The 25,280-nt window shown below is 56.4% G+C and overlaps 1 protein-coding gene across 5 annotated transcripts; it reads left to right on the forward strand.

The window, feature by feature from the left end:
• LOC118852691 (inner centromere protein) lies at positions 1 to 25,280 on the forward strand. 5 transcript variants are annotated; one of them, XM_036762355.1, is made up of 19 exons: positions 1 to 124; positions 4,950 to 5,094; positions 6,726 to 6,839; positions 7,518 to 8,281; positions 11,306 to 11,357; positions 12,858 to 12,900; positions 13,136 to 13,244; positions 14,197 to 14,248; positions 15,281 to 15,410; positions 15,497 to 15,631; positions 16,170 to 16,181; positions 19,073 to 19,182; positions 19,273 to 19,390; positions 19,477 to 19,596; positions 20,146 to 20,327; positions 21,151 to 21,205; positions 21,411 to 21,536; positions 23,240 to 23,390; positions 24,708 to 24,922. In XM_036762355.1, exons 2-19 carry the CDS (start codon positions 4,958 to 4,960, stop codon positions 24,920 to 24,922), a joined length of 2,625 nt encoding a protein of 874 aa, XP_036618250.1. In that variant the 5' UTR covers positions 1 to 124; positions 4,950 to 4,957. The 5 variants fall into 5 exon arrangements, with proteins under 5 accessions (XP_036618250.1, XP_036618255.1, XP_036618251.1 ...); XM_036762356.1 differs by lacking the exon at positions 1 to 124 and having other exon boundaries at positions 4,958 to 5,094; positions 24,708 to 25,277; XM_036762357.1 differs by lacking the exon at positions 1 to 124 and having other exon boundaries at positions 4,958 to 5,094; positions 15,281 to 15,401; positions 24,708 to 25,277.

Below are 25,280 nucleotides of genomic sequence, written 5' to 3' on the forward strand. Positions count from 1 at the left end.
AATCGCGGGGCCCGCTGCAGGAGCTGAGGGGCTCGGGTCCGGGCCGGCGGCGCCCTCGAGCCGCAGCGGGGGCCGCAGGACGCGGAGCGAGGCGGGCCGGGCCGGGCCGGGCGGAGCGAGCCGGGTGAGGCTGCGGCCGCGTCCTCTCCCCTCCCCCACTCCCACTCCCCCCACTCTGGGAGGCAAGCCTCGCGGAGGCGCGTCTACACCACCCCCACTCCTTCGCCGGATGACAGCCGGCCCGTGCGCCCTGAGCCCACCCTAGGGGCGAGGGAGCGAGTCCGGCTGCTCTCATCATCCAGATGCGGAAGCTGAGGGGCGGTGGTCTGGAAGCCCCGAGCAGGCGCCGCTTCCTGCCCTGTGCCTGCACCCAGTAGGTGCTTAGCGGCGGCTCGTGGCCTCACTGCCCGCAGCTGTCAGACGGGCGGGGGGGCGGGTGACTCGCGCTGCCCCTCCGGGGGCCCCCAGGGGTGGTCCCGACGCCGTCCGCGGGTGCTGCCCCTGCACGGACACGCAATGACCCCCGAAATCCATCCCGTGCCCCGATGCGCGCCACTGATCCAGAACTGCCCCCCCATCCTGCGGGGGAGGAAGTTAAGTGACTGGCCCAGGGTCACACGGCTAGTGAGGCGGGTGAGACTTGAATCCAGGACTTCCTGACCCCAGGTCCAGTGCCCGTAGGAGGGGTGGCCCCCCTGGTTCCAGGCGAGGGCACTGTCTGCTTGACAGTCGGTCACGGGGGAAGTTTCTCTGTTCTTTGTTCTCTGTATTTCCTGCTGATCAGTGGCAGCCTGTGTTTAACCCTTTCGGGGAGCTCAGAGGTCTTCTAGGCCAACCTGCTCTTCCAGTCTCAGGTTCATTGATTGGCCCGTGTTCACACATCCTGTGCCAGGGCTGGCATTCGAACCCAGACCTCTGATTCACAGCGCCGCATCTGCAAAGCGCTGCTCTTCTGCGCCCCTCACTGTGGGCGAGGTCAAAGGCTTCTTGTTCCTTGTTAAGAGTCTCTTTGGTTGCTGCTCCCTCCCTCCCCTTGGCTGGACCCTGCTTGGCAAGCCTGGTGTGACCCTCACTCTTCCCAAGGATGCTCCCTTTAGCCTGGTTAGAGGGTTGCTTGTTGGGGGGACAGGAGGACTGAGGAAGTGGGAAACCTGGACCGGAGGGAGGAAGCCTCTCTGGCCTCACTTCCTGCATCCCATCCCTTCTGCTGAGTGGGGCTCTGCATGGGGAAGGTGGCCAGTGTCGGTCCGAGGGAGAGTTTTAGAGTGTTTGCCAGCCGCCCTTGTGCATGGATGGGTCGTTCCAAAGCCAGCACAAGGGAGACCGGTGGCTGGGGCCCCAGCGTCCCCTCTGCCCCGAGGGGCATGCAGGCCGGCTGGCAGTGGTTCAGAAGCGAGACCACAAGTTATGTATGATTCTAGGACAGGGTTTGACTGGCATGGGGTTGTTTTGGTTTGGGGGGCAGGGAGAGAGAAGTCGCTCAATATGGATGAACTTCTTAAGTAAAGCCAAGTGAAGTTCTTTCCCTGTAGAGGGAGGATTTTCCTTTAACCACCCCTTTTTTTTCTAATCACTGATTTAAAAAGTAATCTTTGTTTTATTTTTTTTTTGGTACCAGTCATTTCTTAATTCCATTTACCATCCCCACCCCCAAAAAAGCCCCACCTGTGAGCTCTGTTATGTTAAAGGAAAAAATGAAGTAAAGCATGGGCTGGGTCCACACTGACAAACCAACACCTCTCCTGGCAGGACTTAGCTGGAACCAAGCCTGGGCATTGTGTGGGATCTGAACTCCGGTGTCATTCAGGGATGTTATTGGAGCTCAATTTCTCTGGGCACACTCTCAGAGGGAGCACACCCACTGCTCTCTTCCCTCTTCCCTGGGCTTTGGGGGTGCCCCTCAGAGGTCACTTGTGTCCTGATCTCAGTTAATGCCTCTGGGGGTGTTGACTGCCTGGTTCTCTGCTGGGACAAGGGTTAGATCTGTGAGTTCGTTGGTGTGGGGGACTTCCCCACGAGGCAGCTCCCTCTCCCAGTGCAGGTTGTCCCCTTTGCTGGGAGTTCTGAGAGAGTTGCCTTGAGTCCTGAATGGTTCAGTGACTTAGCCAGGCTCGCACAGCCAGGGTGCCTCAGACTGGACTCAGCCCTGGTCATCTAGCCAGACTCTGAGGCCACCCCTCTCTACTAAGCCATACCGCTTCTTCTCTAGAGTTGCTGATTTTAAGTAATTTAATAAGAATTTGTCACAATTTTTTTCCACTTCAAAGATCTCCAGACTAACTCTCTCAAAGGTGGCCTTACCTTGTCTTAGACGGGTACATCTAAAAACATCTGGGAACCGAAGAGGGGAAAGACATTTTGGCTCATGGGGCAGTCTGGTAGGGTAGAGGGCATCTGAGCATTGGGGCAAGAGGGGACCCCTTGTTTTACCAAGGTGCAGGGAGGGGACATGACTTGCCTGAGGTCACGTGAGCAGTAGCTGACAAAGCCAGCCAGACCCAACGCCTCCACTGTCCAGCTCCAAGGTCCTCCCTCCAGCCCGACCTTCGTGGCTTGCCTACCATCTGTCCCCCACTGGTCCTTCTCTCACCAACCCCCCTGGAATTCTGGAACCCCACCAGTCTACCTGATGCCAAAGGGACCGTTGGTTTTGAAGGTTCCTTGTTGGCGCTAGTGGTCAAGAAATGGCCAAAAAATGGGGCCTGGGAGCCCGAGGTGTGATAAGGTCTCCCTGGTATGGCCGCAGACCCGTTGGTAAGCATGAGCGGGACAAGGATGGGTTTGAGTCCGGGGTGAGGAGGAACATCTGTTGTCCTTCTTGGGGGTCAGATCCCTGGGGGAGACAGGCTGGGGCTGTGGATTCCTAGCTGGTTTTTTCTTCTTCTCCCAACATAGAAGGCACTTGGACAACCCCCTTTGTTTGTCCCAGGGACCCCGCAGAGTAACAGTTTGATAAGAGACCCCAAATGCTGAGAGGAATCTGTGTCCCCCAAACTCCCTGAAGGGCTTGGCCCGGCTGCTTACACTCTTGTCTGTATCCCGCTGACGTGTGTGTGTCTCGATGTCTCTGACTCCCGTTAGACTGGGAGCTCTGCGAAGGCCAGGATTGGGTCGTTCATCTTCGTCCCTCGTGGGCCTTGGGCATCAAACATTGGCTCTGCGGCAAGCACTGCACAGGCCCCTGTCACGGTGTTTGCAGCCCTCGCTCAGGGGAGACCGTGGGGCCCATGTTGATGCTGTTTCCCTTGGGGGGCCCAGTGCCGTCTTTCCTCAGCCGGTGGCCCGCTGGATAGGACTCTGGGCCTGGAGTGAGCAAGACTCGAGTTCAAATGCGGCTTCAGACATTACTAGCTGCGTGACCCTGGGCAAGTCGCTGAACCTCTGCCTCAGTTTCCTCATCTGTAAATGGGAACAAAGGTGGCACCTGTCTCCCAGGGTTGTGAGGCCCAAGTGAGATAATATGGGTAAAGCACTGTTTAAACTTCTTGTCACCAGCGATAATAATGGACAGGAGATCCCAATCCCCCTGTCCAGCCAGGGGCTCGTTCAGGTGTGCGGGCCTGGCTGTGCCCCGCTCTGCACTCTCAGTTTACACCTGGCCGCCCCATTACCTTCTGGGATTAAGGGCTGGCTTTGCTGATGAGACCTGAGGACCCCAGGTTGGGGCTTGTATTGACGTGAGTCACCAGGGAAGAATCTTGGCTGTGTTATCTGCCTTCACCCTGGTCTGCCCCTCTGTTACGTATTCCTCCTTGGGCCCTGGGTTCTTATGTGGGAATGGATCAGCTGGTGGCTGGCCTCCCCTCTAGCTTGAAATCCGGGGTGTTGAATGGAATTGATCAGAACGAGCAGGGGGCATTTTGACGTGGGCGAGCTGGGGTGTACTGGGGCCGAGCTGGTTTGGAGCGTAGCAAGCCGGCAGACAGAGGCTGTTGGGTTCCTGTGGATTCTGCATCCTCAGGGTAGAGGTATGAAATGATCATCTGGACTCCTTCTGACACCCTTGTGCCCTCCCTGGGGCAGGGCCCAGTCCTTGCTGCATTTTGGGGGTAAAGCAGTTGAGGAAGAATAACGCCAGCCTGTGCCCCGCCTTAGTTTGGCTAAGGTGCCCGCACCTGCCTCTGGATCCTGGGATCAGATTGAGGGCCAGCAGCCAGTGATTTCTGACCCATGTATGAGGGTAGAGAGTAGGAGAAGGAAGGTCTGGCTTCTGCACCTCTCCCTCCCTGGGGCCCCAGATGTACACTCACTGGCTTCTGTGGCCATCCAGCCAACGGCCAATGCTCTTCTTAAGTACCTTCTCCCTGCCAGGCATCGTCCTGGGTGCTGGGTGCTGACCTCCCAGCTTCCTGCCAAGACACAAAAATAGAATGGGAAGCTTCTAACAGCTTGACCATGTTCAGATGACAAATGGGAAGGGAGTGCTTTCTCTGTGCCAGGCCCTGGGCTCAGCACAGCGGGCACAGGCAAGCAAAGCCAGGGCCTGCTTTCATGGGTGCTTGTGTTCTTATGGGGGAGATGAGGCAGCCGGGCTGGGTTATTGATTCACACATCCTGCCCAGACTGAATAGACTCGATTTATAGCTGTTGATTTGATGCCTTAGAAACATTCAGCCCTTCTGAGATGTCTGTCAGCAGGAAGGGTTGGGAGAGACTGTATGGCCCAGGCCAAGGGGCAGAATTGGGACTTGGAATGGAAAGAGGAAAGCACATCAGCATATGCCAACATCGAGGCATCGAGATTCCTGCTGTAGTGAACGGCAGGCATCCTTGGCATCCCAGGAAGCTGCCACTGGCTAATTGGTTTGGGGTGGAGGGATGGGTGTGGCCTTAAAGGCTGGACCTGGTGCCCTTCCCCTTGAGCACCCCCAGAACCTGCTCAGACGTTTTCCCTGGCAGACGGCCCCGCCATTCTCATCTTTACCTTCCCCTCTGCTCTGGGCTTGCAGGTGGAGCCATGGGGACCACCAGGGGCTCTGCGAGCATCCTGGAGGTCTGCAACACCAAACTGATGGAGTTTATGTGCAATGTGGAGAACAAGGACATGGTGTGGCTGCAGGAGATTAAGGAGGAGGCCTTGAAGATGTTCTCCAGGTAAGTCTGGAGCTGAGGGGCCAAGGGCTGGGGGCCCAGGACACGGGATACGGGGCAAAACTGACTGTGAACTGAAGGATCATGGACAGAAACAAACATTGAAAAAGGAGGAACCTTATGGAAACCTCACCCTCATAGCAAGGCAGAACCAAAGGAACCTCTGGGCCAACAAGCAAAGACAAGCGTGTTTGTCTGTGTCTGTTCCACGCCTGCCCAAAGTTCTGCCAGTTTGGGGTGTTTCCTTCCTTCCTATCCCTTCCCCTCCCCTCCTTTCTTCTTTTCTTTTTTTCCTTTCTTCTTCCTCTCTTCTGTCTCTCCCTCCTCCTTTCCTTCCTCCCTCCCTCCCTCCCTCCCTCTGTGCCGGGCATTGTACAAAGCCCAGAGAATGTGGACCAGATCTTGTGCTCTGAAGGGATCTGACCAGACTTCTGGACATGTCCTTCATATGCCTGATCAGTGTCTGGCCTCCCCAGGGCGTTGCTGAACATCGAGCTCAGTCCGCCAACTTCCCCAGGGCTCTGGGGACCGTTCCATGTTGGGAATGCCGGCCTCAGATTCCAGAATTCCTTGCTGCCTGCCCTCCCTTCCCTCTGAGCCCCCATTCCCTTTCCTCTTCTCAATCTCTAGCTTCTCCCTAGCCCCCATCCTTGGGCTCTGCTCTCCTTGTTCTTGAGTTAGCACTCAGAACACCTGCCAGGTGAGGAGGGGGTGACCTCTAGAAGCCGGGCAGGGTTCCTCATTCTCAGATGGGAATCCCAAGGTCCAGAGACTTTGCCCAAGGTCACTCAGGTCGTAAACATGAGAGGTGAAATTCAAACCCTGGCCCTCTGCCTTCCTTGGACCAGTGTGGGCAGTGGGGGGTCCCTGAGGTGGCAGGGGAGGAGGCTGCCAGAGTGGAGCCATCCAGATCCCTGTTCTCCCACAGGGTGAGTATTCGACCAGATTTGGGCATCTGGGGGTGACCTAAGTATGGTTCGGGCTAAAAGGACTTTTCTGGCCTGGTCTGGGCATGGCGCAGAGCCAGCGGTGCCCAAAGCTCGGTTATCTGGAGCTTCAGGGTAGGCAGAGTTCTTTACAAACGTTAGCTCCTCTGATCCTTACGACAGCCCCGGGGGTAGGTGCTCTTATTACCCCCATTTTCCAGGGACACACAGCTGCTGAGCGTTCAAGGTGCTGCCCTTGATGCCCGTACCACTTAGCTGCCCTCTGTGACTGCATCTGTGGGGAAGTGTGTCCCAAGTCCCAGACAGCCTCTAAGCCTCCAGCCTGTTGGGGGCCTGGGCTCGGAGACGGAAGAGCTTGAGCAAATCAGGGGACCTTCCTAATTAAGGGTGGAGCTCCGACCTGGGAGGCCTTCCTTGTTAAGGAGAAAGATTGGGCCTTGATGGATCCCCTGGATAGGGTCCAGGTCTAACCTTCTCAAACGCTGTAAAATCAGGATTGGGCTTGGCAGAAGCCCTGGTGAGCAGGCAAGGCTGGCACCTAGTGGTGGCACTGGAGGAAGTGCAGATCTGCTCTCCTTTCTGATGAGCACGAAAGCCCAGGGGGCCCTCGTGGGGAGGTGACCAGTGTAGATGTTCTGGTATGCCCGCCAGTGCCATCCGGACTCCTTTCTCCTCTTTGCCCCCCAGTGACTTCAGTGTAGAGCCTGAGCTGATGCCCAAAACGCCATCTCAGAGGAACCGCCGGAAGAAAAAACGGTTTTCCTCCATTCAGGATGAAAACAGGCCCCCAACCAGGAAAAGGTAGGTGTCTCCTGAGACCCAGGGCTAAGCAGACAGGGCAGGACAGTGGAGACAGGCCCAGGTTTGGTGGCAGTATCCTGCTCTGCCCCTCCTCGGTTGTGACACTGTAATCGGTGTCTCTGTAAACAGAGGGGGCTGGGCTAGAAGGCCTCCAAGGCCCTCTCCATTAAAATGGTGGTCCTGTGATGATGGTGGAGTGCTTAGCACTGCGCTTGGTGCTATCTGAAATAAAGAGGGAAGGACGAGATGTCGAAGGGAGAGGGGACCCAGATGAGAAGCAAGGGCAGGGCAAGGGATGATTTTGGTGTTGGTGTCTGGGCCCTTGAGAGGGCCTAGGGCCACGTATTTGGAGCCAGAAGGGACCTTGGAGGTCCTCGAGTCCAAGACCCTCACTTTTACAGATGAGGAAACTGAGATAAACAGATAAAGTGACTTGCCCAGGGTCACCTAGCTGTTAAGTGTCTGAGGCTGGATTTGAACTCTGGCCTTCCTGACTCCAGACCCAGTGTTCTATCCACTGTAAGTTCCTTGAGGGCAGGAATTGTGTTTTTGCCTTTCTTTGTATTCCTAGCACTTAGCACAGAGCCTGGCACATGCTTGTAGACTGATGGACAGACCCTCCTAGATTGGCGGTGCCTACTGCCATGATCTCAAGGCCCCATGTTCCTTCTCATTCAGGTTGTCCCGTCGTGCGAGCCGAAGGAGCAGCCAGCACAACCGCCAGCTACTTCGGAGCAAAGACAGGCTGGATAAGCTGGTCCTGGTGGCGGCTGAGAACGGCTCCATCCCTCGGACCCGAAGCCAAGCAGCAGCAGCCCCCTCACCCCCTGAGTCCCCCACAGTGCTCCCCAAAAAGTCTGGGAACCTGCTATCGGCAGGTAAGCTCATGCCCGTCGTGGAGATCAGTGCTAGTGAGCAGCGGAGTGCTGAGAAGTGCCTGGTGGCAAGCAAGGCCGGGATGGCTGACCAGAAACTCTCCTTTGTCCTCAATTTGGGCTGCGAAGATGAATCGATGCCAAAGAAGCAGGCGGAAAGTCTCCCCAAGCCTGTGTCTGGGACCTCCTCGGTGCTGCCCCCTGAGGTGCCCGAGATGAAAGCAAGGAGGCCGGCTCAGTCCGTGGCCAAACTCCGGATAGCCCAGCCAGCGTCTCCAGAAGATGCAGCACCTGTGGTGACCGAGCCAGACAGGGTACCCTCTTCTGCAGGAACCCAGCCCCAGCCAGAGACTGAGCCCCTCTTGGACTTGCCGGAAAGCCCCCGGACCCCAACGGGCTCCCGCCGTGACCGGCGCTCAGTGCGTAGGAGCCTGGTGCGCAAATCCTCACAGGCCCACAGGGTCTCCTTGATCCATAAGTACTCCATGGTCCCAAAGAAGATCAGCCCTGCTCGGCGGTCCTCCAGGAAGCTGGCCCGGGAACCTGCAGCCACCGGCCGCATCATCTGTAAGTTGTTGGGCATTTCCTGGGCACCAAGACTCGGTCCCTTTGTCCCTCTCAGTCTGTCTGCCCTCTGCCTTGTTTTGGCAAAGAGGGGGGTGCCCCAAACACTCAGGCTCCTAGAATGTCTGCCCAGGGAGGATTCCAGGATTGAGAAAGGGTTCCTAGAAGAGGCAAATGGGAAGGAAGGGAGCCCCTCACCCATCCCTAGACTTGGGGAATTGTCCAAGCCCCCTCCTTACTGTGACGGATGATGGAAGTCAATCTGGGAAGGCCAGAGAAAGGATGGGAGGCGCCTAGGGCTCCTGGTCTTTGCCCTCATCCATGTGTCCTGGGAAGGCTGGCCCAGCGGAGGATGTGGCTAGTGCCATCTCCCAAGGTGGGAAGCATTTGGGTTGGGCCTGGCTGTGTCCAAGAATCAGCCTGATTAAGTTCCAAGGGGTTCATCATTGGCCCAGTGGGGTCCTGGATAGAGGCCCCGCCCGGGAGAGCTTAGCAGCTGTGTTACCTCTGGGCAGAGTCACCTTTCTTGGCTCATTTTGCCCCTCAGTGAAATGAGAATTATCATGCCTGCCCGACAGGATTGTGAGGATCAGAGTGCTCGATGAGGGTAGAGGACTCGTGCTTGTGTCCACCCTCGAGTCCTCTATAGACCTGCTGGGGAGTCTCCCCTCCAGTCCCTTCAGCATTCTGTGGGGTCCAGTGCTGCTCGGTCGCCTGCCTCAGGCGCCCCTCTCCTTGATTTCAGAGGGGACAAGTAGATAACCCCGTGTGTTGGGAGGTGGTTTAGGAGGCACAGACCGGAGACGAGGCCTACGAGGAAGGTCAGACAGCTGGCAGAGGTTTCCCAACTCCTTGCAGCTAGGAGCCTTTCACTGAACTACCTTGCCTGCTGTTAGACAGTGGATGCTGATGACCTGCCTGAGATGGTCAGGCCATCATTTCAGTAAAGAGATTTCTAGGCCCCGTGTAAGAACCAGGTTGATTTAGAATGGCTCGCAGAAGCGTAACCTCGACGTAGTTCTGAGGTCTTAGTGACACAGGGTCAGTCTCGGCTCAGTCTGACTCTTTGCCAAGGGCCTTTTTGGCCCAGAATGCAATGCAGAGGGAGCTGTGAGGCCCATGTTTTGGGGCCCCGGGAAATCTCTTGGAGATTGGGGTTTGGGTCCCTCCTCGGTAAGTAAGAGCTTCATATTTGAGCAGTTGTGGCATTGAAAATAGCAGAAGAGGGAGGGGGCATGTAGCAGACCCAGAGATCAGTGCTGTTCTTGGGTCATTTCAGGCATGTCTGACTTTCTGTGACCCCATTTGTGGTTTTCTTGGCAGAGACACTGGAGTGGTTCGCCACTTCCTTCTCTAGCTCATTTTACAGATGAGGAAACTGAGGCAAACAGGGTGAAGTGACTTGCCCAGGGTCACACAGCTAGGAAGTGTCTGAGGCCACATTTGAACTTTGGAAGATGGTTCTTCCTGACTCCAAGCTCAGCGTTCTGTGCACTGTACCACCCAGCTGCCCTGATTAGTACTGGGGAGACCCAAATTGCAGGTATTCTAGGACTTCTAGGGCCCTGACCCAATGTGAGGAGGGGAGAGGAGTGAGGAAAATGTGGCCACAGAGCAAAAGCTCCCTGGGATGATAAATGAAGTATAACCAAAGCTCAAGCCAGCCCTGTGCGTGTTGAGGCTTTGGGAGGGATGGCAAATGCTCAGTCCCAGGGTCAGCATCTCTGTGAACAAGGAGGCCCTTCCACAGGGCTTGGGGATGAGGTGGGGAGCATCAAGTCGGTCTCCACCAGATGAGGGCCCTTTGGGATTCTAGATGTTGGGAGCTGAGCTGGTAGAGCAGTGATCTGGGGAAAGCAGCAAGATGAAGTAGAAGGAGGCCTGGGCTGGCTACTCCCCACCTGTGTGTCCTTGGCCATTTTACTTTTCCAATGAGGGCCTTAGTTTTCCCATCTCTAAAATGGGAAGACTAGACCAAATGGCCTGGGAGGCGCCCCAGCTGTGTCCAGACCCAGTGATCCCAAGGAGAGGCAGGGAGAGTGGTTTGGGGCAGCTCCCAATCTGGGATCATCTCTTGGCTTGCATTTCTCGCTGTTTGCCTTTCATGATGTCTTCATTCTTATGGCCTTGTCGCAGGGGGAGTTTGGTCAGATACTACGACAATTCAAGAAAAGCCAGCCTTGAAAAGTTCCCCGAACTCTCTGGCTTTTCCTTCCCATAGGCTGGTAGGAAGCTCTGGGCCAGTTAGGCAAGCTAGGCCACTGCCCCTCTCATTTCAGCATGGAACCATGCCTGGGGCCTTTTGGTCCTCATGACGTGGCAGTCGGGGGACCGTTAGCATCATCTCAGCCACGGAGTCGCCACACGCTGGCTGGTTAGGGTGGCGGGTCTGCGAGAGTAGCCCCGTCCAGTTTGTGACATCTCATCCCCCACCCCCTCAACGACTACTTGAGAGCCCTTGGCTTAGGCCAACGCCTTCATTTTGCAGGTGGTGGAGCCGAGGTTGAGACAGGAGAGGGCTTGGCCAGGTTTTCTCAGCCAGTACATAATGGTCCTGGAGCTTGAACCTGGCTTCTTTGACTCCCAAACTAGGGCTCTCTCCACAAGACCACATGGTCTCTGGAAGTTCAGACAGATTAGCAGGTCAAACCTAGTAAAACCAGGTCTCCCTAATCCCTGTCATCCCAGGCTGTAGAGGCTGCTGGGAAAAGAACTGAATTGTTCCCATCTGACTTGGGGTTATAATTAATAAACCATTTCTGCAACACCTTCGAGATGCTTGCTGTACGTGATCTCATTCGACCCTCCTAGTACTACCTGTGGGCAGGTGCTACAGGTCTTACCTCCATTTTACAGATGGGCAAGCTGAGGGTCAGGGGGTAGAATGCTAGAATGACTTGATCATGGTCACAGTTATTGTCAGGTGGGGGATTTGAACCCGGGTCTTTCATGACTCCAAGTCTGGTGTCTTCCCAGACACCCTGTTGTTCTCTGACTGCCTGCTTTGTCCTTGATTCTTCCTTTCAGGCCACAGCTACCTGGAGAGACTCCTGGACATAGAAGTACCCAGGAACGCCAGGTGAGACACAGACACCTTTGTCCATGATCTGTGCTCTGGGTGCTCAGGGATCAGTGCAGACAGGGGATCCCTCCTCCTCCTGATGGCCTTGGGGCTGGGGACAAAAATGGTTCCAGAGCCTTCGAGGAGAAGCCAGCGCCACCTTGGAGTGGCTTGAGCTACCGCGTGCTCCTCAGCCTCTCCAGGCACAGCCACCTATGGACTGCATCATAGCCCATGGCTTCCGACCACCAGAGGCCCAGAGCGTGCGCTTGGGGCCTTTTAAGGCTCAGCTTGGCCTCCTGTGGTTGCTCCCCTCACCTGGCTGCTGTCATCCACAGCTAGGCCTCACCTAAATCATGACCCTTTCCGTGGTCCTTAATTGGCAATCCCAAAATTCCATGTTGAGAGTGAAATGAGGGGCTGGGGAGATGGAAGGCCCTGTGAAGACCTATCCTCTGGAGCCAAGGGAAGGAACGTGGTTGGCTTTTCCAAGAGAGTCTGACGCCCATGGGCCCTTGGCCTTGGAGGCCTCTGAAGACTCCCTGAGAGACAGCTTCCCTCCACCACTGAAATGCACCCTATGCTATGGGCAAGGTGACTATTACTGGGAGCTTGGCTCGAGCCAGCAGGATCCCAGCCCACGTCGTGGTGTCCTTCAGGGCAGGGGAGGCGGCCCCAGAGATACCTCTGGTAGTAAAGCCTTCCTCGAGCCCCAAGTCCTGAACCCCAGATTTGTAGGAGGCCAGGGTGGGGAAGGGTCTGGCTGACTCAGTGCCAAGGGCTCTGGCCCCAGAGTCAGAGCTGGCCTTGGGGGTGGCTTTGGCGGCTCTGCTTCTGACCTTGCCTCAGTTTCCTCATCTCTAAAAGGTGAGGGTTGGAGTCTTGGCCTCTGAGGTCTCTTGGCTCCAGGGCTGTGATCCTTTGAGCTGCTTCATTCTACAAGAAGAAAATTGAGGCTCAGAGTCAGTTTGGGGGAGCACCCGGCCCAGAAGATGCCACCCACTCCCACCCCCGGCCCTCCCAGGGAGGCGTTGATCCCTCCCCAGTGGGTAGTGCCACCCCTCAGCCTCCTCTCCTCGAAGTTATAGTGGCCTCCTCATTCGTCTCTCTGCTGTCTTTAGAGCCATCAGCTCTGACCATCAGCCCTCTCCTCCCAAGGCTCCCTGCCTCCAGAATTGAATACAAACTCTCGTTTGTCCTTTAAAGCCCGGCACCCTCTGGCTTTGTGCCCTCTTGGCAGGCTGTCTGCACCTTCCTCTCTTGTTCAGCCTGGCCAGCCACCTCACTGCTCTCCTCCAAACAGCGTTGCATCACTGAAGCCCATGCCTTTGCATAGGAACACCCCCTGTCCCCTGCCCCTGCCAGTTTTTCCCGGTATGGTTGACGAGGTGGGTTGTACTTCCTGGGTTGAGAGAATGGAGCTTCCAGTGACGAGGAGATGTGGCCTCCCTGGAGCTCACTCCTCTTGGTGCTTGAGGGCCCTGCTGGTGTTCTTCAAGCTTTCTCTTTTCCTTTCAGCTCTGAAGAGGAGGCGGAGTGTGCCACAGAAACCGAGCAGGAGGTAGGCACAGGGCTCTGGGAGAGGGGCCAGGCCCCAGTCGGGAGGGCAGGCAGCAGAAGGACCTCTGGCCACATGCTCTTGGTCTCTGACATAGCCACTAGACACAGCCTCCCCCCTCCAGGGCTACTCCCTTAAATGGACCCTGCGGGCCCAGATCAGGGCCTCTCATGGAAGGGAAGTGGGAGGATCAGGGCCTGGGCCAGAATGAAGCTCAGCCCTCTGCCCTTGCCTGCAGGCTCCCGAGGGTACCAGGAGGACGTTGCGCCCTCGCAATGTCCACAAGATTGCCATCAGCACCCCAAAGCCCCAGCCAGAGTCTGGAAGCCAAGCAGATGGCGACGGTGGTAAGGCCTTCTCGGGGTGGTGGGCCACAAGAAGGAAGCAGGAACTCTGGGGGTTGGCAGTTTTCTCTCTGCCCCATTCTTCTCAAATCTGCTCCAGCTTTGTGTTTGTTGAGGAGGATCCACCTCTGGTCCTCACTTTCCTCATTTCTGAAGCAAGGGCTGTCAGAACAGATCTGAAGGCCATCCTTTTAGGGGCTAGCCCAGGCAGGCACACGCCAGGGGAGTGGCTGACCTGTTAGGTCAGCAGAGAATCACCAGTAGGGTCTCAGACCCCACAGGAAAGGCTTGGCTTTTCTCTAATGAAGGCATTTGTGACTCAGGAAGGCCAGGAGTTGTACTTCAGGGAGAAAGCGGTGGAGGAGGAGGAGGGCGGTGATGCCAGTCTGAAGCAGTCACCCTACGCAGGGGCCAGCAGACTGATCCAGACTAGCTGCCAGGCTCCAGGGGCGGAGGCAGCAGCCCAGTGTGGGTTCTAGCTTCTGGCTGTAGCTTTGAGGGCAGATGAGGGGAAGGTTCATGGGGGTGGGACTGAGGAGGAGGAGGCCACTTGGGGGCGCTGTTGCTGGGGCGGTGCTATTTAAGGGAGTTCTGTTTGGGAGGAAATGGGGGAATGGCCCCTCTGGACCGAGCAGCCCAGTGGTTAGCCCAGGTTGGGCTAATGCTTCATTAGATGTGAGGTGTGGCTTGAACCTTGGCTCCAGATGGTGACTTGTCTCCTCAGTGGGCTCCCCTCTCCTGCTTACCTGCTAGCTGGGAGGAGGGCTGAGGGGTCACTTGGCATCCTGGTGCCCTGGGAGTCATCGTGACCTTGGGCAGATCACCCCTTTGGGCCCATTCTACTATTCTAAGTTGGTTCCGTCCATCCCCTGAGTCTATGGCGAGAATCTAACAAAATAGCAGGCGTGAAAGGCTCTGTGTAAAGGAGGCCTCCATTGTCTTGTTCCCTCCACAGAGAGCAAGACTGACCAAGGTGAGGAGCCCAGGGAGCCGCCTCAGAGCGTAAGGTGAGAGACTTGCAGGGGCCCTCTAGTGCAAGCTCCAGGGGTGTTGGGGAGAGGCAGGCAACCTGGGCAACCCATGATGGTGTCCAGGGGGGCCAAGGGACCCAAGAGCCCGGTGACCCTAAAGTGCCGCTGTGTGCTCAGTCAGGCAGCGAGCCTACCCTTAGGCACTAAGATTCAGGCCCCTCTAAAAACTCCAAGACTATGGACACTGAGGCCAGCTGGGTTCTCAGGGGAAGTCTACCTTTGAGCTGAGCTTGGGGCCTCGAGGCATTCCAGAGAGCGGAGATCTCTCAGCCCTGCCCAGCTCGTCCTGACTCACCTTTCACCTCCTAAATAAATTCATTCTCAGAATCTCCATTTAAGAAGAGTCTCGATTAGTGGGGCAGGTGGAGGGACAGGAGGGGGCAGTCCCCTCAGCCCGTGTGACTTTGGGCAAATGACTTCTCTGGGACTCAGTTTCCTTCTCTGTAAAATGGGCCCTTCTGGGTCTAACTTCCTGATGCTCGGTTGGTGGCGGCATGATGGGGGACATTGAGTATACCCACACTCCTGGCCATGACAGGCAGCTCAGGGAGGAGGCCTGGTCTCCAGTGGAGAGGGAGCTTGTGTACATGCATACATGACATACATGCATATATATACACACACCTCTATACATTCCCCAGGAGAATGTGAGCCTCTAGAGGGCAGGCTGGAGCCTCAGAACCTAGTGCAAGGCTTGTTTATGGAGGAGATGCTTAGAAAAGCTATATTTAATTTAATTAAAAATTTACAATTACGTAGTAGTGGGTGTTATTTCTCATCTCCCCCTTCTGGACTGTAAGTCCTGTGAAGGCAGTCAGAGATTTGACCTTTGTCCCTCCCCCGGGCCTAGCCCAGGGCCCTCTAGGAGTGGGCTCCTAGACCTGTGGCAGTGCTGACCCAAGAGGCATCCCAGACCTAGAAAGCGGAGGGAGGGGGAAGAAGCCCGAGACCCCACCTGCTTGGGCCATGGGAGGGGGCCTCCATGGGCGCTGCTTCTGCCCCTCACAGGCGGAAGAGGAGCTACAAGCAGGCTGTCAGTGAACCAGGTGACACTGGGGACCACATGGACGACGAAGCTCTCACTCCTCCTAGAACCAAGACACCCTCCCCCGTCTGCCCTCCCAGCAAGGTGAGGCAGGTGAGGGACGCACACCCTCCTGGGTTTGAGGCTTCTGTGCCATCACCACGCCCACGCCTTCATCCTCATCTCTGTCTCCCTCGAAGGTGGTGCGTCCCCTTCGGACCTTCCTACATACTGTGCAGAAGAACCAGATGCTCATGACGCCGACCTCAGCAGGCCGCACCAGCGTCATGAAGTCATTCATCAAACGCAACACTCCACACCATATGGATGCCAAGGTCAGCAGTGGGGCCGGGGGCAGCCAGGAGGGAGCCTTCTCTGCTTGGCCTGTGCCCGGGAGTTCCCTGGGACAGCTGGGAGTACAGTTTGGGGGGTGGTGGCCCTCCTGGGGTGCAGTGGTCCAAGCAGTGCCTGTAGGTGAGCCAGAGGTCTGGTGTGACTGTAGAGAAGGGGCAGCTTTGACCCTGGCACTCTAGGCCCAGGCTGAGGGCTGAGGCTCAATCTAATGTTCCCTTTGGGCTGCATACAGAATAGTCATAGGAGGTTAGCTTCCCCATAGTGTGTATGACAACCAGGGGAAACTCAGACTATGCTTATCTTGTCAGAGGCTTGGGGGGTGTGGGGTGAGAGGAAACAGCTGGGTCAGAGGTCGGGGAGGCAGGCAGACCCCCCCCCCTGCCCTAGAGCAGCCTGGGGGACTGGCCCTCATGAGCACGGTGGCCCAGGCCTCTGGCTGGGTCATTTACAGCTGGGGCTGTGTGCCTGGTTGGCCAAAGGAGTTAATGCTGGGCTTTCCTCCTTGTCTCCTTTACACAGGGCAGTTTTGTCGTAAGTAATTCCCCCCCAACCACCACCCCATCTTAGCAATGTAGCCACCCATCCCACCCTCCCTACTGGACATGCTAGAATCACGTGTTAAACACTAACTTTGTGAGTGTGTCAGCCGAGTAACTCCCTGGGGACGGGTGCCCCGCGAGGTCGAGTCGCTGGTTCCGGGTCACCCGGCAAGGCCATGCTGGGCTTGTCCGTTGGATGCTGACCCAGCACAGATGAACCGACCGGGGCATGCCCTTTGCACTGTCGGCAGCCACTACCCGCTCCCTGACCTTCCTTGATCTCGAGGCCTTGATCCTCGGCCCTTGACAAGAAAGAAACAAATTGGCCCCCTGGCCTGCCCTGCCCCCAATTTTACCCTGGACTGTGGCTCGATGGCAGCCGACAGTGCTCCCCACTTTAGAACAGTAGAATTGACCTTGTCAGCTAGTGTTAGTGAGAAAGATTGTGTTTTCAAAGTCCCGATCCTAATTCCCAGAGTCTCTGAGATTCTTGTTAAGGGGCTCGGACCTTCACTTAGAGTTCACTCCCCACCGTGGGGTCTGGTCCCGACCTCAAGGAGCTGATGTTCATTCCATGGGACCTTCTGGCCAGTTGATTTTAAAGTTGTGGAATTGATCTGCCTTTTGGAAAAAGAGACCTGGGGTGATGAAGGCAAAGGGAACCTGGGATTAGACATCCAGCTGGACTTGGCATCTTGGGCAGAGAATGGCCCAACTACCGTCAGCCGCCTCTGGGAATCAGGAAAGTAGCCCGGGGAAGCAGGTGGGCAGCCTGGCACTCTCCATCACTTTGTGCTAGTGTCTGCGCAGTCTCCTCTGCTTCCCCACTAACCACCCGGGGGTGCTGCCTCTGGGATCCCCATAGCCTGAGGCCGAGAGGTGGTTGTCTGGGGGTTTCTGCTCACCTAAATTAGGGTGCTTGGCGGGAGGTTCCTGCTGTCCTCCTTGGCCACTTCCTACCAAAGTTCAGGGCCATCCCTCATGTCCAAGTGAGGCAGCAGATTCTAGAATGTGTGGTGCTTCCTCCAGGAGAGCACCCTTAGAGACCAAAAAGAACCCAGCGAGTGATTAGAAGGAGTCAACGAAACCATATTTTCATCCCTCTGGGAAATGGGGTTCCCTGCTTTGGAGCCTTGGGAGAAGGGGGTGGCATTTCTGGCTGGGGGGTGGGGTGACATCCTGGCTCTGCTCTCAGGAGAGCTTTATCCCACAATGCCCTGCTGAGCTTGGAGGAGATCGGAGCTGCCTTCCTCAGAGTTGGAAGGCTGTTCACCTCAAGCTCTCTGCTTAGGGAGGGGGCAGAGGGGTTTTCTGGGCATGGAAGACCTGAGGTCGAGTGCTGCCTTCAATAGATTGTGGATTCATATGCAGGTCATGGGAACTCCAGCAACCTGGGCAGTTTTCTGAGGCTGGTACAGAAATGTCATTGATAGCGAGCAATGGAGGGAGTTCCCACGCTGGGAGTTTGTCAGTTAAATATGCTACAAGGAGCTACTGCTTAAAGCAGTTTTGGACTGAATCCTTTTGGAATTTCATAAATTTAAGCGGTTTTGTACGTTCGATTTGATGAAAATTGGCCACACCTGAATTTTTTAAAAAAGAAAACCCAGCTTTGTCAGTCATCCCTAAAATGCTGTTCTCCCATTGTCTTCCCCATGGTCATACTTCCTGCTGTCCCACTTCCCGCCCGCTCTCCCACTTCTTACTACAAGCTCAGCGAGCTCTCTGAATCGGGAGGCTTTGGCTCTGGTTAATGGCGGGGAGGGCAGTGGTGTGAGGAGGGAACTGGGCCTTGGCTGGTGTCTGCAGGGTGAGCTAGGGAGGTTATCTAGCCCCAAGTCCTATCAGAGGTAGGCGTGCCCTCACAGCAGCCTGACAGGGTCATCTGTCTATCCTTTACTCGAATACCTCAGAGCATTGGGGAGCTCACTACTTCACAAGGCAGGGAGGGTGTCTCTGATTGTCAGCATGCCACTGACCTGCAGTACACCCCAAGTATACATGCATTGGGTTGAATTAGAAAGCTCTGTTTTGTGTTCCCATTGGCCTCCTCCTAATTTTGACCCCAGAGCTAATCCCTGCTCTACCCGACACCCCCTGTTCTCCCTTCTCTTTCTTTAGCTCCATACACTGGCCCTTACAGGATAGATTTGTCAGGCCTGGCTTGGCCAGCTCTTCTCGGCCCTTCCTCAGAAGGGGTGCCCAGAACTGCCTGGCCAGGGATGCCCCAGCTTACCAAGGTCCTGGGTGGGGGGCTCTCCCAACACACTGCGACAGGCAGCCAAGGGGTGCGAGAGCTGTTCCCTGTCCTTCCCAGCCACTTGTGGGGGCTGCCTCCCCCTCAGGCTGGGGGGCTCAGTTATTCTCTGGGGTCTGGCCCCCGGCTCACTGCATTCTGTATGTGCAGCCTTGGCTAAGCACCTTCCCCCTCTGGATCAGTGGTCCCCTGATGCTGTCCATCAAGGGCAGCCCCCAAGCCTTGTTTTCTCTCCAGCTGCCATGGGAGGGATGGTAGGTGAAGGACAGCGAGCCCTTTGTACAGATGAGGAGTGTTGGATCTTAGAGGGGGAGCAGTGGTCCAAGGCCACCGGGCCAGCAAGTGGCCGAGCCAACCCTGGGAGGCCACGCTGGCAGGAGACAGGGCACCCACCATGCCCACAGTCACCCTTCCTTTGGCCCCGTTTATGTCAATAGCATTTGTTATGGCATGTGGCGAGGCAGCTGGTCTCAGAGCGGGGTTCAAGTCCTGCCTGGGACATAGCCCCTCTCGTGCTCGGGGCCTCCTGTGGAATGGGTGGGGAGAAGGGGAGCGGGTCAGACCTCTGCTGGCGCCTGCCTGTCTCCGCCTCTGCCTCACAGACCGGCTGGCCCTTCCATCCTCAGGAGAAGGAGCGGCAGCGGCTGGAAAACCTGAAAAAGAAGGAAGAGGCTGAGCTGCTGAGAAAGCAGAAGGTGGAGGAGGACAAGCGCCGGCGCCTGGAGGAGGTGAAGATGTGAGTGTCCAGCCCCACCAGCCCCTGTGCAGGATGGAGGGGGCGGGGTCTCTGAGCCTGGGATGGGTCCATTCCTCCTTGTGTCCCCAGGAAGCGGGAGGAGCGCCTTCGAAAGGTCCTGCAGGCCCGAGAGCGGGCGGAACAGCTGGAGGTGGAGAAGAAGAAGCGCATTGAGCAGAAGCTGGCCCAGCTGGAGAGGAATGAGAAGGTTGGTGGCAGCCCAGCCCCAGGGGGAGGTGCTGACTGAGCCGGCGGGGTGGGGGTCCTGACCAGCTGGCTTGATGGGTCTCACAGGCAAAGGAGGAGCGGCTGGCTGAGGAGAAGGCCAGGAAGAAAGCGGCCAAGAAGCTGGAGGAGGCCGAGATGAAGCGGAAGCAGGAGGAGGAAGCCCGGAGGCAGAAGAAGCTCCAGCAGGTGAGTGCCGGTGGGGCGGGGTGGAGGCCCAAGGGGCAGGAGCAGAGCTGGGGACAAGGGCTGAGACAGGCCCCTTCCTTGTGGGGCAGCTCGCTGTGGGGCCCAGTGTGCCCAGCCTTGAGTCTGGAGGGCCCTGGTTCAGATTCACCCTCAGCCCTTAGCCCACTGTGTGACCTTGGGCCAGTCACTTAACTGCTGCCTGCCTGTCTTCTGTAAAATTCCATTTGCCTCCCAGAACTGTTGGTAAGGACCAGATGAACTATAAAAGTGCTGACATCATCATTCTTCCTTGGCACAGGGCCCAGCCCCAGAAAGAGGGAGGAGCCTAAGAGAGAGAGACTCCGGACAGTGCTCCACCTTTCTTTCTGGGATGCCCCTTCTCCTTCACTGGCCTGTATCTTTGGGGTGGGGGGTTAGCCCAGAATATTTGCTAGGCCAGCCTGGTCTGTGCCCAGACTGGCCCTTGGGCTGCTTGGTGAATTGTCTGAGCCTGGGGGCCTTGGCCCGCCCAGCCTCCCTGACTGGGGTCCCTCTGGTTCCCACCTCCAGGAGGAGGAGGAGCGAAGGTATCAGGAGAAGCTGCAGAAGAAGAAGGAGGAGGAGCAAGAGCGGCTGCGTAAGGTGGCCGAGGCTCGCAGGATTGTGGAGCAGCAGAAGCAGCGCGAGCAGCAGCTGGCCCTCGAGAGGGAGATGGAGAGGAAGAGGGAACAGGAGAGGCTGCAGGCCGAGCGGTGAGGGCCTGTCCACCAGCTGTGCCTTCCCTGCCTGTCTCGCGCGTGTGTGTGTGTGTGTGTGTGTGTGTGTGTGTGTGTGTGTGTGTGTATGTGACAGAGAGAGAGAGAGGCTGCAGGCTGAGTGGTGAGGGCCTATCCACCGGCTATGCCTTCCTTGCCTCTGTGTGTCTCAGATTGTGTGCGTGTGTGTGTGTGTGAGAGAGAGAGAGGCTGTGAGTGTGAGAGAGACTGAGTGTGACTGAGATCAAAGCACTTGTTCACTTGATCTCTGAACCATCTTCCCAGTGCCTGAGCCCTGGGGCCTGTTCTGAGGCCTACGGAGGGTGGGGTGATCTGGCAGAGGTGTGCCGGTTCCCCATGCCGGTGTCTGCCCCTTCATTGCCATCTCAGCTTGGAATGACTGATGAAGTGAATGTGGTTCTGGAGAGAGACAAGGGGGCTTAGACACTTACATTCCACTTTCATCCGGCAAGAGAATGTTTAGGAATGTCCTTGGAAAAGATAGAACGGAAAATAGTTCAATTATGGATGTATTAAACGCCTACTATGTACAAGACACTGTTTCTAGGTCCTGGGGGTACAAAGACAGAAACGAAGCAGGCCCTGCCCTCTGGGAGCTTATGCTTTGCTGGCTTTCTTCCTGGTGCTGTTTCTCACCTTTGCTAATCCTCTGTCCTGTTGCCAGTAGGTAGAGAGTGGTGTGTTAAGCCCTGGGGGTAGTGGCAGGCTGCGCATGCTTTGGGGGTAGCATTCGGTCAGGATCAGCCCTCTGGCCCCCATTCCTGCTGGTGACTGACGAGGTTGGGCTCTTGGTTTTCAGGGAGCGAGCCCTTCGGCTACAGAAAGAGAAGGAGCTGGAAGAGAAGCGGAAGAGGGTGAGGCCCTGAGCGGGACCTGGGGTGGGCCTTGGTCTCTGGGTCCTTGGCCATGGCTACAGCTGTGCCCTTTGCCCCTTCCCCCGTGGCCTGTCCTGAGGCTGCTGCCCCTGGTCTCTTGGGGTTTTCCTGCGGACGTGACAGAGGTGGTGGGCAGTGCCGTGGACGGTTTCTGGGGCTCACGCACGTCCTGTATTGGCCCCAGGAGGAGTGTCAGCGCCAAGAGCAGGAGCGAAAGAAGCTGCAGGAAGAGCAGGAGAAGAAGGCCAAGGAGGCCGTAGCCACCGCTGGGGCCAATAACAAATTCCTGAATGTAACAGTGGATGTGCAGGTGAGGCCCCATCCACATGTCCCTGCCTACCCCCTCCTTACCTGGCCAGTCCATGCGGGTGTGAGGAGGCCTGACCTGCCCAGACCCATAGACAGGCTCTTAGAAGGCTCTTAGGCCACTAGCCAGGCCCACCCTCAGTCTTCTTCCAGTGCTCAGGGCAAATGCTTGGATACCTCCCAAGGATGGGGAGCCCATCACTTGATGAGCCAGCCCATTGCATTTTTGGACAGCTCTGAATATCAGGAGGTACCCAGAGTGACCTCTGTGGCTTCCCCCCATTGCCCCTGGTTCTGCCTTCTGTGGCCTTACTCAGGTGCCCACCCTGCGTGGATGTGAGGAGACAGGCCCAGTCTTCTCTCCTCCTGGCTCAGTGGCCCCAGGTCCTTTGGCATTGGCTTGCCCTTTTCTGGGGACTGTCTGGTTTATCAATGTCAAGCTTCAGGGTATAGCCTGAGCCTGGGAGCAGGGCAGAGGCCAGAGACACCAGTGCCACTATCTTGTTTGGGAAGCCTTGCCCACTGCCTCTCTCCCTGGCTTTCTGGGGTTGCTGTGTCATTCAGCTGACCCACACTGAGCTTCCTGTTCCCTGAAAGTCCCGGGTCCTTTTCACATGAGCTGCTGTCTCGCCGCCACACCTCCCTCTTACAAAGTTGGATCGTCTGAAACCACATCTAAGCATTGACATGAATCCCTATTTAAGGCCATCTTCTCAGTACTATAACTGGGGTTTGATCACCATGTGATGGCTGTAGCCCAAGGCTGTGTCTGAGACCAGTGGCACTGATGACAGAACAGAGAACACCACATGGAGGTTCAGCTATGGGCATGGAGCATTCGCTGGGTGACCTCTTAGCTTCTCTTCTGTAAAATGGAGCAGGGGGATGGCCTTAATGACCCCCAAGGTCCCTTCCAGCTCAGACTCTGAGCCTCCCCAGCATTCTGTGACCTCAGAGGAGGAGCAGGGAAAGAAAGCCTTGGGAGAACTCTGCAAGGGAAGCTCAGGGGGAGAGAAAGCATCCGTCTGGACCAGGCTGGGGAGCCAGTGGCTGCCTGCCAGCCGCCAGGTTAACCAAGCTCCACAGGCTAGATTCAGCCCGAGCCATGCCTCAGCTCTGTCTGCAAGCAGCGGCCAGGGCCACACTCCAGCTTCCATACTATTTACCTATATTTGCCTTTTTTCAGTCATCAGGCAGTTAAGGCTAAGAGCTCTCTGCCCCCCAGAAGTGTTAGCTAGGGTTTAGCTACTCACATCGAGAGGAGGCCATCTCCGTCTTCCTCCCCCATTGTCTTCAGTGATGGGGTACTAGGTCCATGTGGAGATGATGATGCCCCACTAACCTGTGAGGGCCAGCCTTCGGGCTCTGCCAGGCACAAGACTGACTCCTCACAAACAGTGATTTCTGTTGACACAATTGTCTCTGTAAACATCCTCTCCTCTGAGACTCCCAGCAGCCTTGTGCTAGAGGCAGAGTATGAGTTATCCTCATTTTACAGATTAAGAAACTGAGCCTCAGAGAAGTGGAGACATACCCTGAGTCTTAGTCCCAGCCTGTGGTCACTCTGGACTTCAGTCTCCCTCATCAGTCTGAGTGCAGTGGGGGGAGAGTTTGGACTGGATCATCTCAAAGGGTCCTTCCATCTCCGCCGCCCAAGGTGTCTCCCGTGTGCCAGGAAGAGTTAAAAAGGTCTCCTTTCTTCTTCAGTCTCCAGTTTGCAACTCCTATGAAATGACCCCCCAGGGCCCCAAGGGGGGCCCCAAGATCAACCCAGACAATTATGGGATGGATCTGAATAGTGATGACTCCACAGATGATGAGACTCAGCCCCGAAAGCCTATCCCTGCTTGGGCCAACGGTAGGTGTAGATCCCCACCTCCTAGACAGTTAACAGACAACCTCCCCGTTAGATCGGACAGGTAGTGTACTAAGGGGAGTGATGTTTAACACGTCTGGAAAGGTAGGCTGTGAGCAAGTTGTGAAGCTTGAGCTTTAAATGCCAACAGAAGTTTCTATTTGATCTAGAGGCTAACTAGGAGAGGGATGTGGTCAATGCTGCTGGGCTTTAGAAAAATCCCTTGGTCGTCTTGTGGAGGATGGATGGGAGAGACCAACTAGGAGGGCACTGAGCAGGTATAAGTGAGGCCAGGAGGGCTTGCATGAATTAGAGTGGCCGCTGAGGCAGGACCAATGTCAGATACAGTGGAAGTAGGAAGTCCAAAGTTTGGCTATTGATGGGCCCTGTGGGATGAGAGGGAATGGGGAGTAGGGGGTAGCACAAGACTGAGCAAGGAGGGCAGTGCCCTCAACAGTAAGAGGTAAGTATAGTTGAGGGGAGAGAGAGAAATTGTGGATGTCAGATTTTCTGAGTTTGAGATGTCTGTGGGACGTCCTGTTTGAAATATCCAGTGTGCAGTTGGTGGTTTGGGACTGGCACTCAGGAGAGAGGTGAGGGCTGGACATACAGCTCTAGGTGTGATCCACGTACAGGTGGTAGTTGAACTTGTGAAAGCCAACGAGGTCACCAAATGAGACAGTATAGAGAGAAAGGAGAAGTGGGCCCAGGAGAGAGCTCTGGGGTCCAAAAAGAAGGCTGAGAAGGAGCAGTCGGGTAGGTGGGAGAACCAGGCGAGGGGAAGGTGCCCGGTGGGGCCATCAGCTGCACAGACGTCGACGATCATTCAGTTTGGCAGTAAGGACATTACTGGGGACAGTTGCACTTGAATGGTGAGGTTGGAAGCTGGATTGTGAGAGCTGGGAAGAGGAAGGGGCTGCTGAGCGTCTGGCCTTTGAAAGGATTTCAGTGGAAGGAGGGGAAGGAAAGGGAGAGGACATACAGCAGGACGGGCTCTCGGAAGGCTTCTTCAGGGACAGGAGAAACTAGGGAGGCAGCCCCCCTAGGAGAGAAAGAAAGAGAAAAAGGGGTGGGATTGAGGCACCTGGAGAGGACTCGGTCTTACTGAGAGAGAGGATCACCGCCTCCTTGTGGGAGATGGGAAGAAAGGAGAGCCTGAGGTCAGGGGAGGAAGGTTCTTAGCTGTGAGGGCTGGGAGTGCAGGGGGTGATGAGAAGGGAAGGTTTGGAACAGCCTTGGGCGGGAAGTCCTCAGGACTTGGGTGGCATCTCTCTGGGAGCCTCCTGCTCTGTTGTGACCCCTGACTTTCTCCTGCCCCAGGGTCCCGGCTCAGCCAGGCCGTCATCCACCAGTACTACCAGCCTCCTGACATCGACCAGCTCTTTGGGACCATCCTCAGTCCGAAACTCGAGGACATATTCAACAAGAGCAAACCGCGTTACCATAAGCGCACCAGCTCTGCCGTCTGGCATTCTCCGCCACTACTGGGGGCCCGGTCCTTTGTGGGCCTGTCTTATGGCCTGAAGAAGCCCTGAGGAGGGGCAGGGCAGGGAGACCCCCTTGGCCGTCCCATGGGGTCAAAGAGACTGTATATGTGTTTTTTTATATGTGTTATTGAGGTTTTTTAGGGTAGGCAAACAAAGATGAGCTTGGCACCAAAGGCCTTTCTAGAGCTGGGGCTGCCTGGCTGCAGTGGGAGCTGGGCCTGGGGGCAGCAGAGACTGAGACCCCCAGAAGCTGTGGGCCAGCTTGAAGGAGAGCGGCGCTCACAGCCCCCACATGGCCAAGCCGGCGGCCCCTCACCTGTACATAAGTGCTAGGTAGCTAGTTCAAGGCCGATGTCAGGCTCCAGCATTTTAAGGTTAGGTTAATAAAATGTATTTTCTGGGGTAT

Source organism: Trichosurus vulpecula, chromosome 6 (assembly GCF_011100635.1).
Source record: "Trichosurus vulpecula isolate mTriVul1 chromosome 6, mTriVul1.pri, whole genome shotgun sequence".
Taxonomy (NCBI): domain Eukaryota; kingdom Metazoa; phylum Chordata; class Mammalia; order Diprotodontia; family Phalangeridae; genus Trichosurus; species Trichosurus vulpecula.

Coding starts and splice junctions, on each gene's coding strand:
- LOC118852691 (XM_036762355.1), top strand. CDS start 4,958: ATGGGGACCACCAGGGGCTCTGCGAGCATCCTGGAGGTCTGCAACACC. Junction 15,411..15,496: donor CTCCCAGCAAGGTGAGGCAG/GTGAGGGACGCA, acceptor TCTCCCTCGAAG/GTGGTGCGTCCCCTTCGGAC. Junction 21,206..21,410: donor TGGAAGAGAAGCGGAAGAGG/GTGAGGCCCTGA, acceptor TATTGGCCCCAG/GAGGAGTGTCAGCGCCAAGA.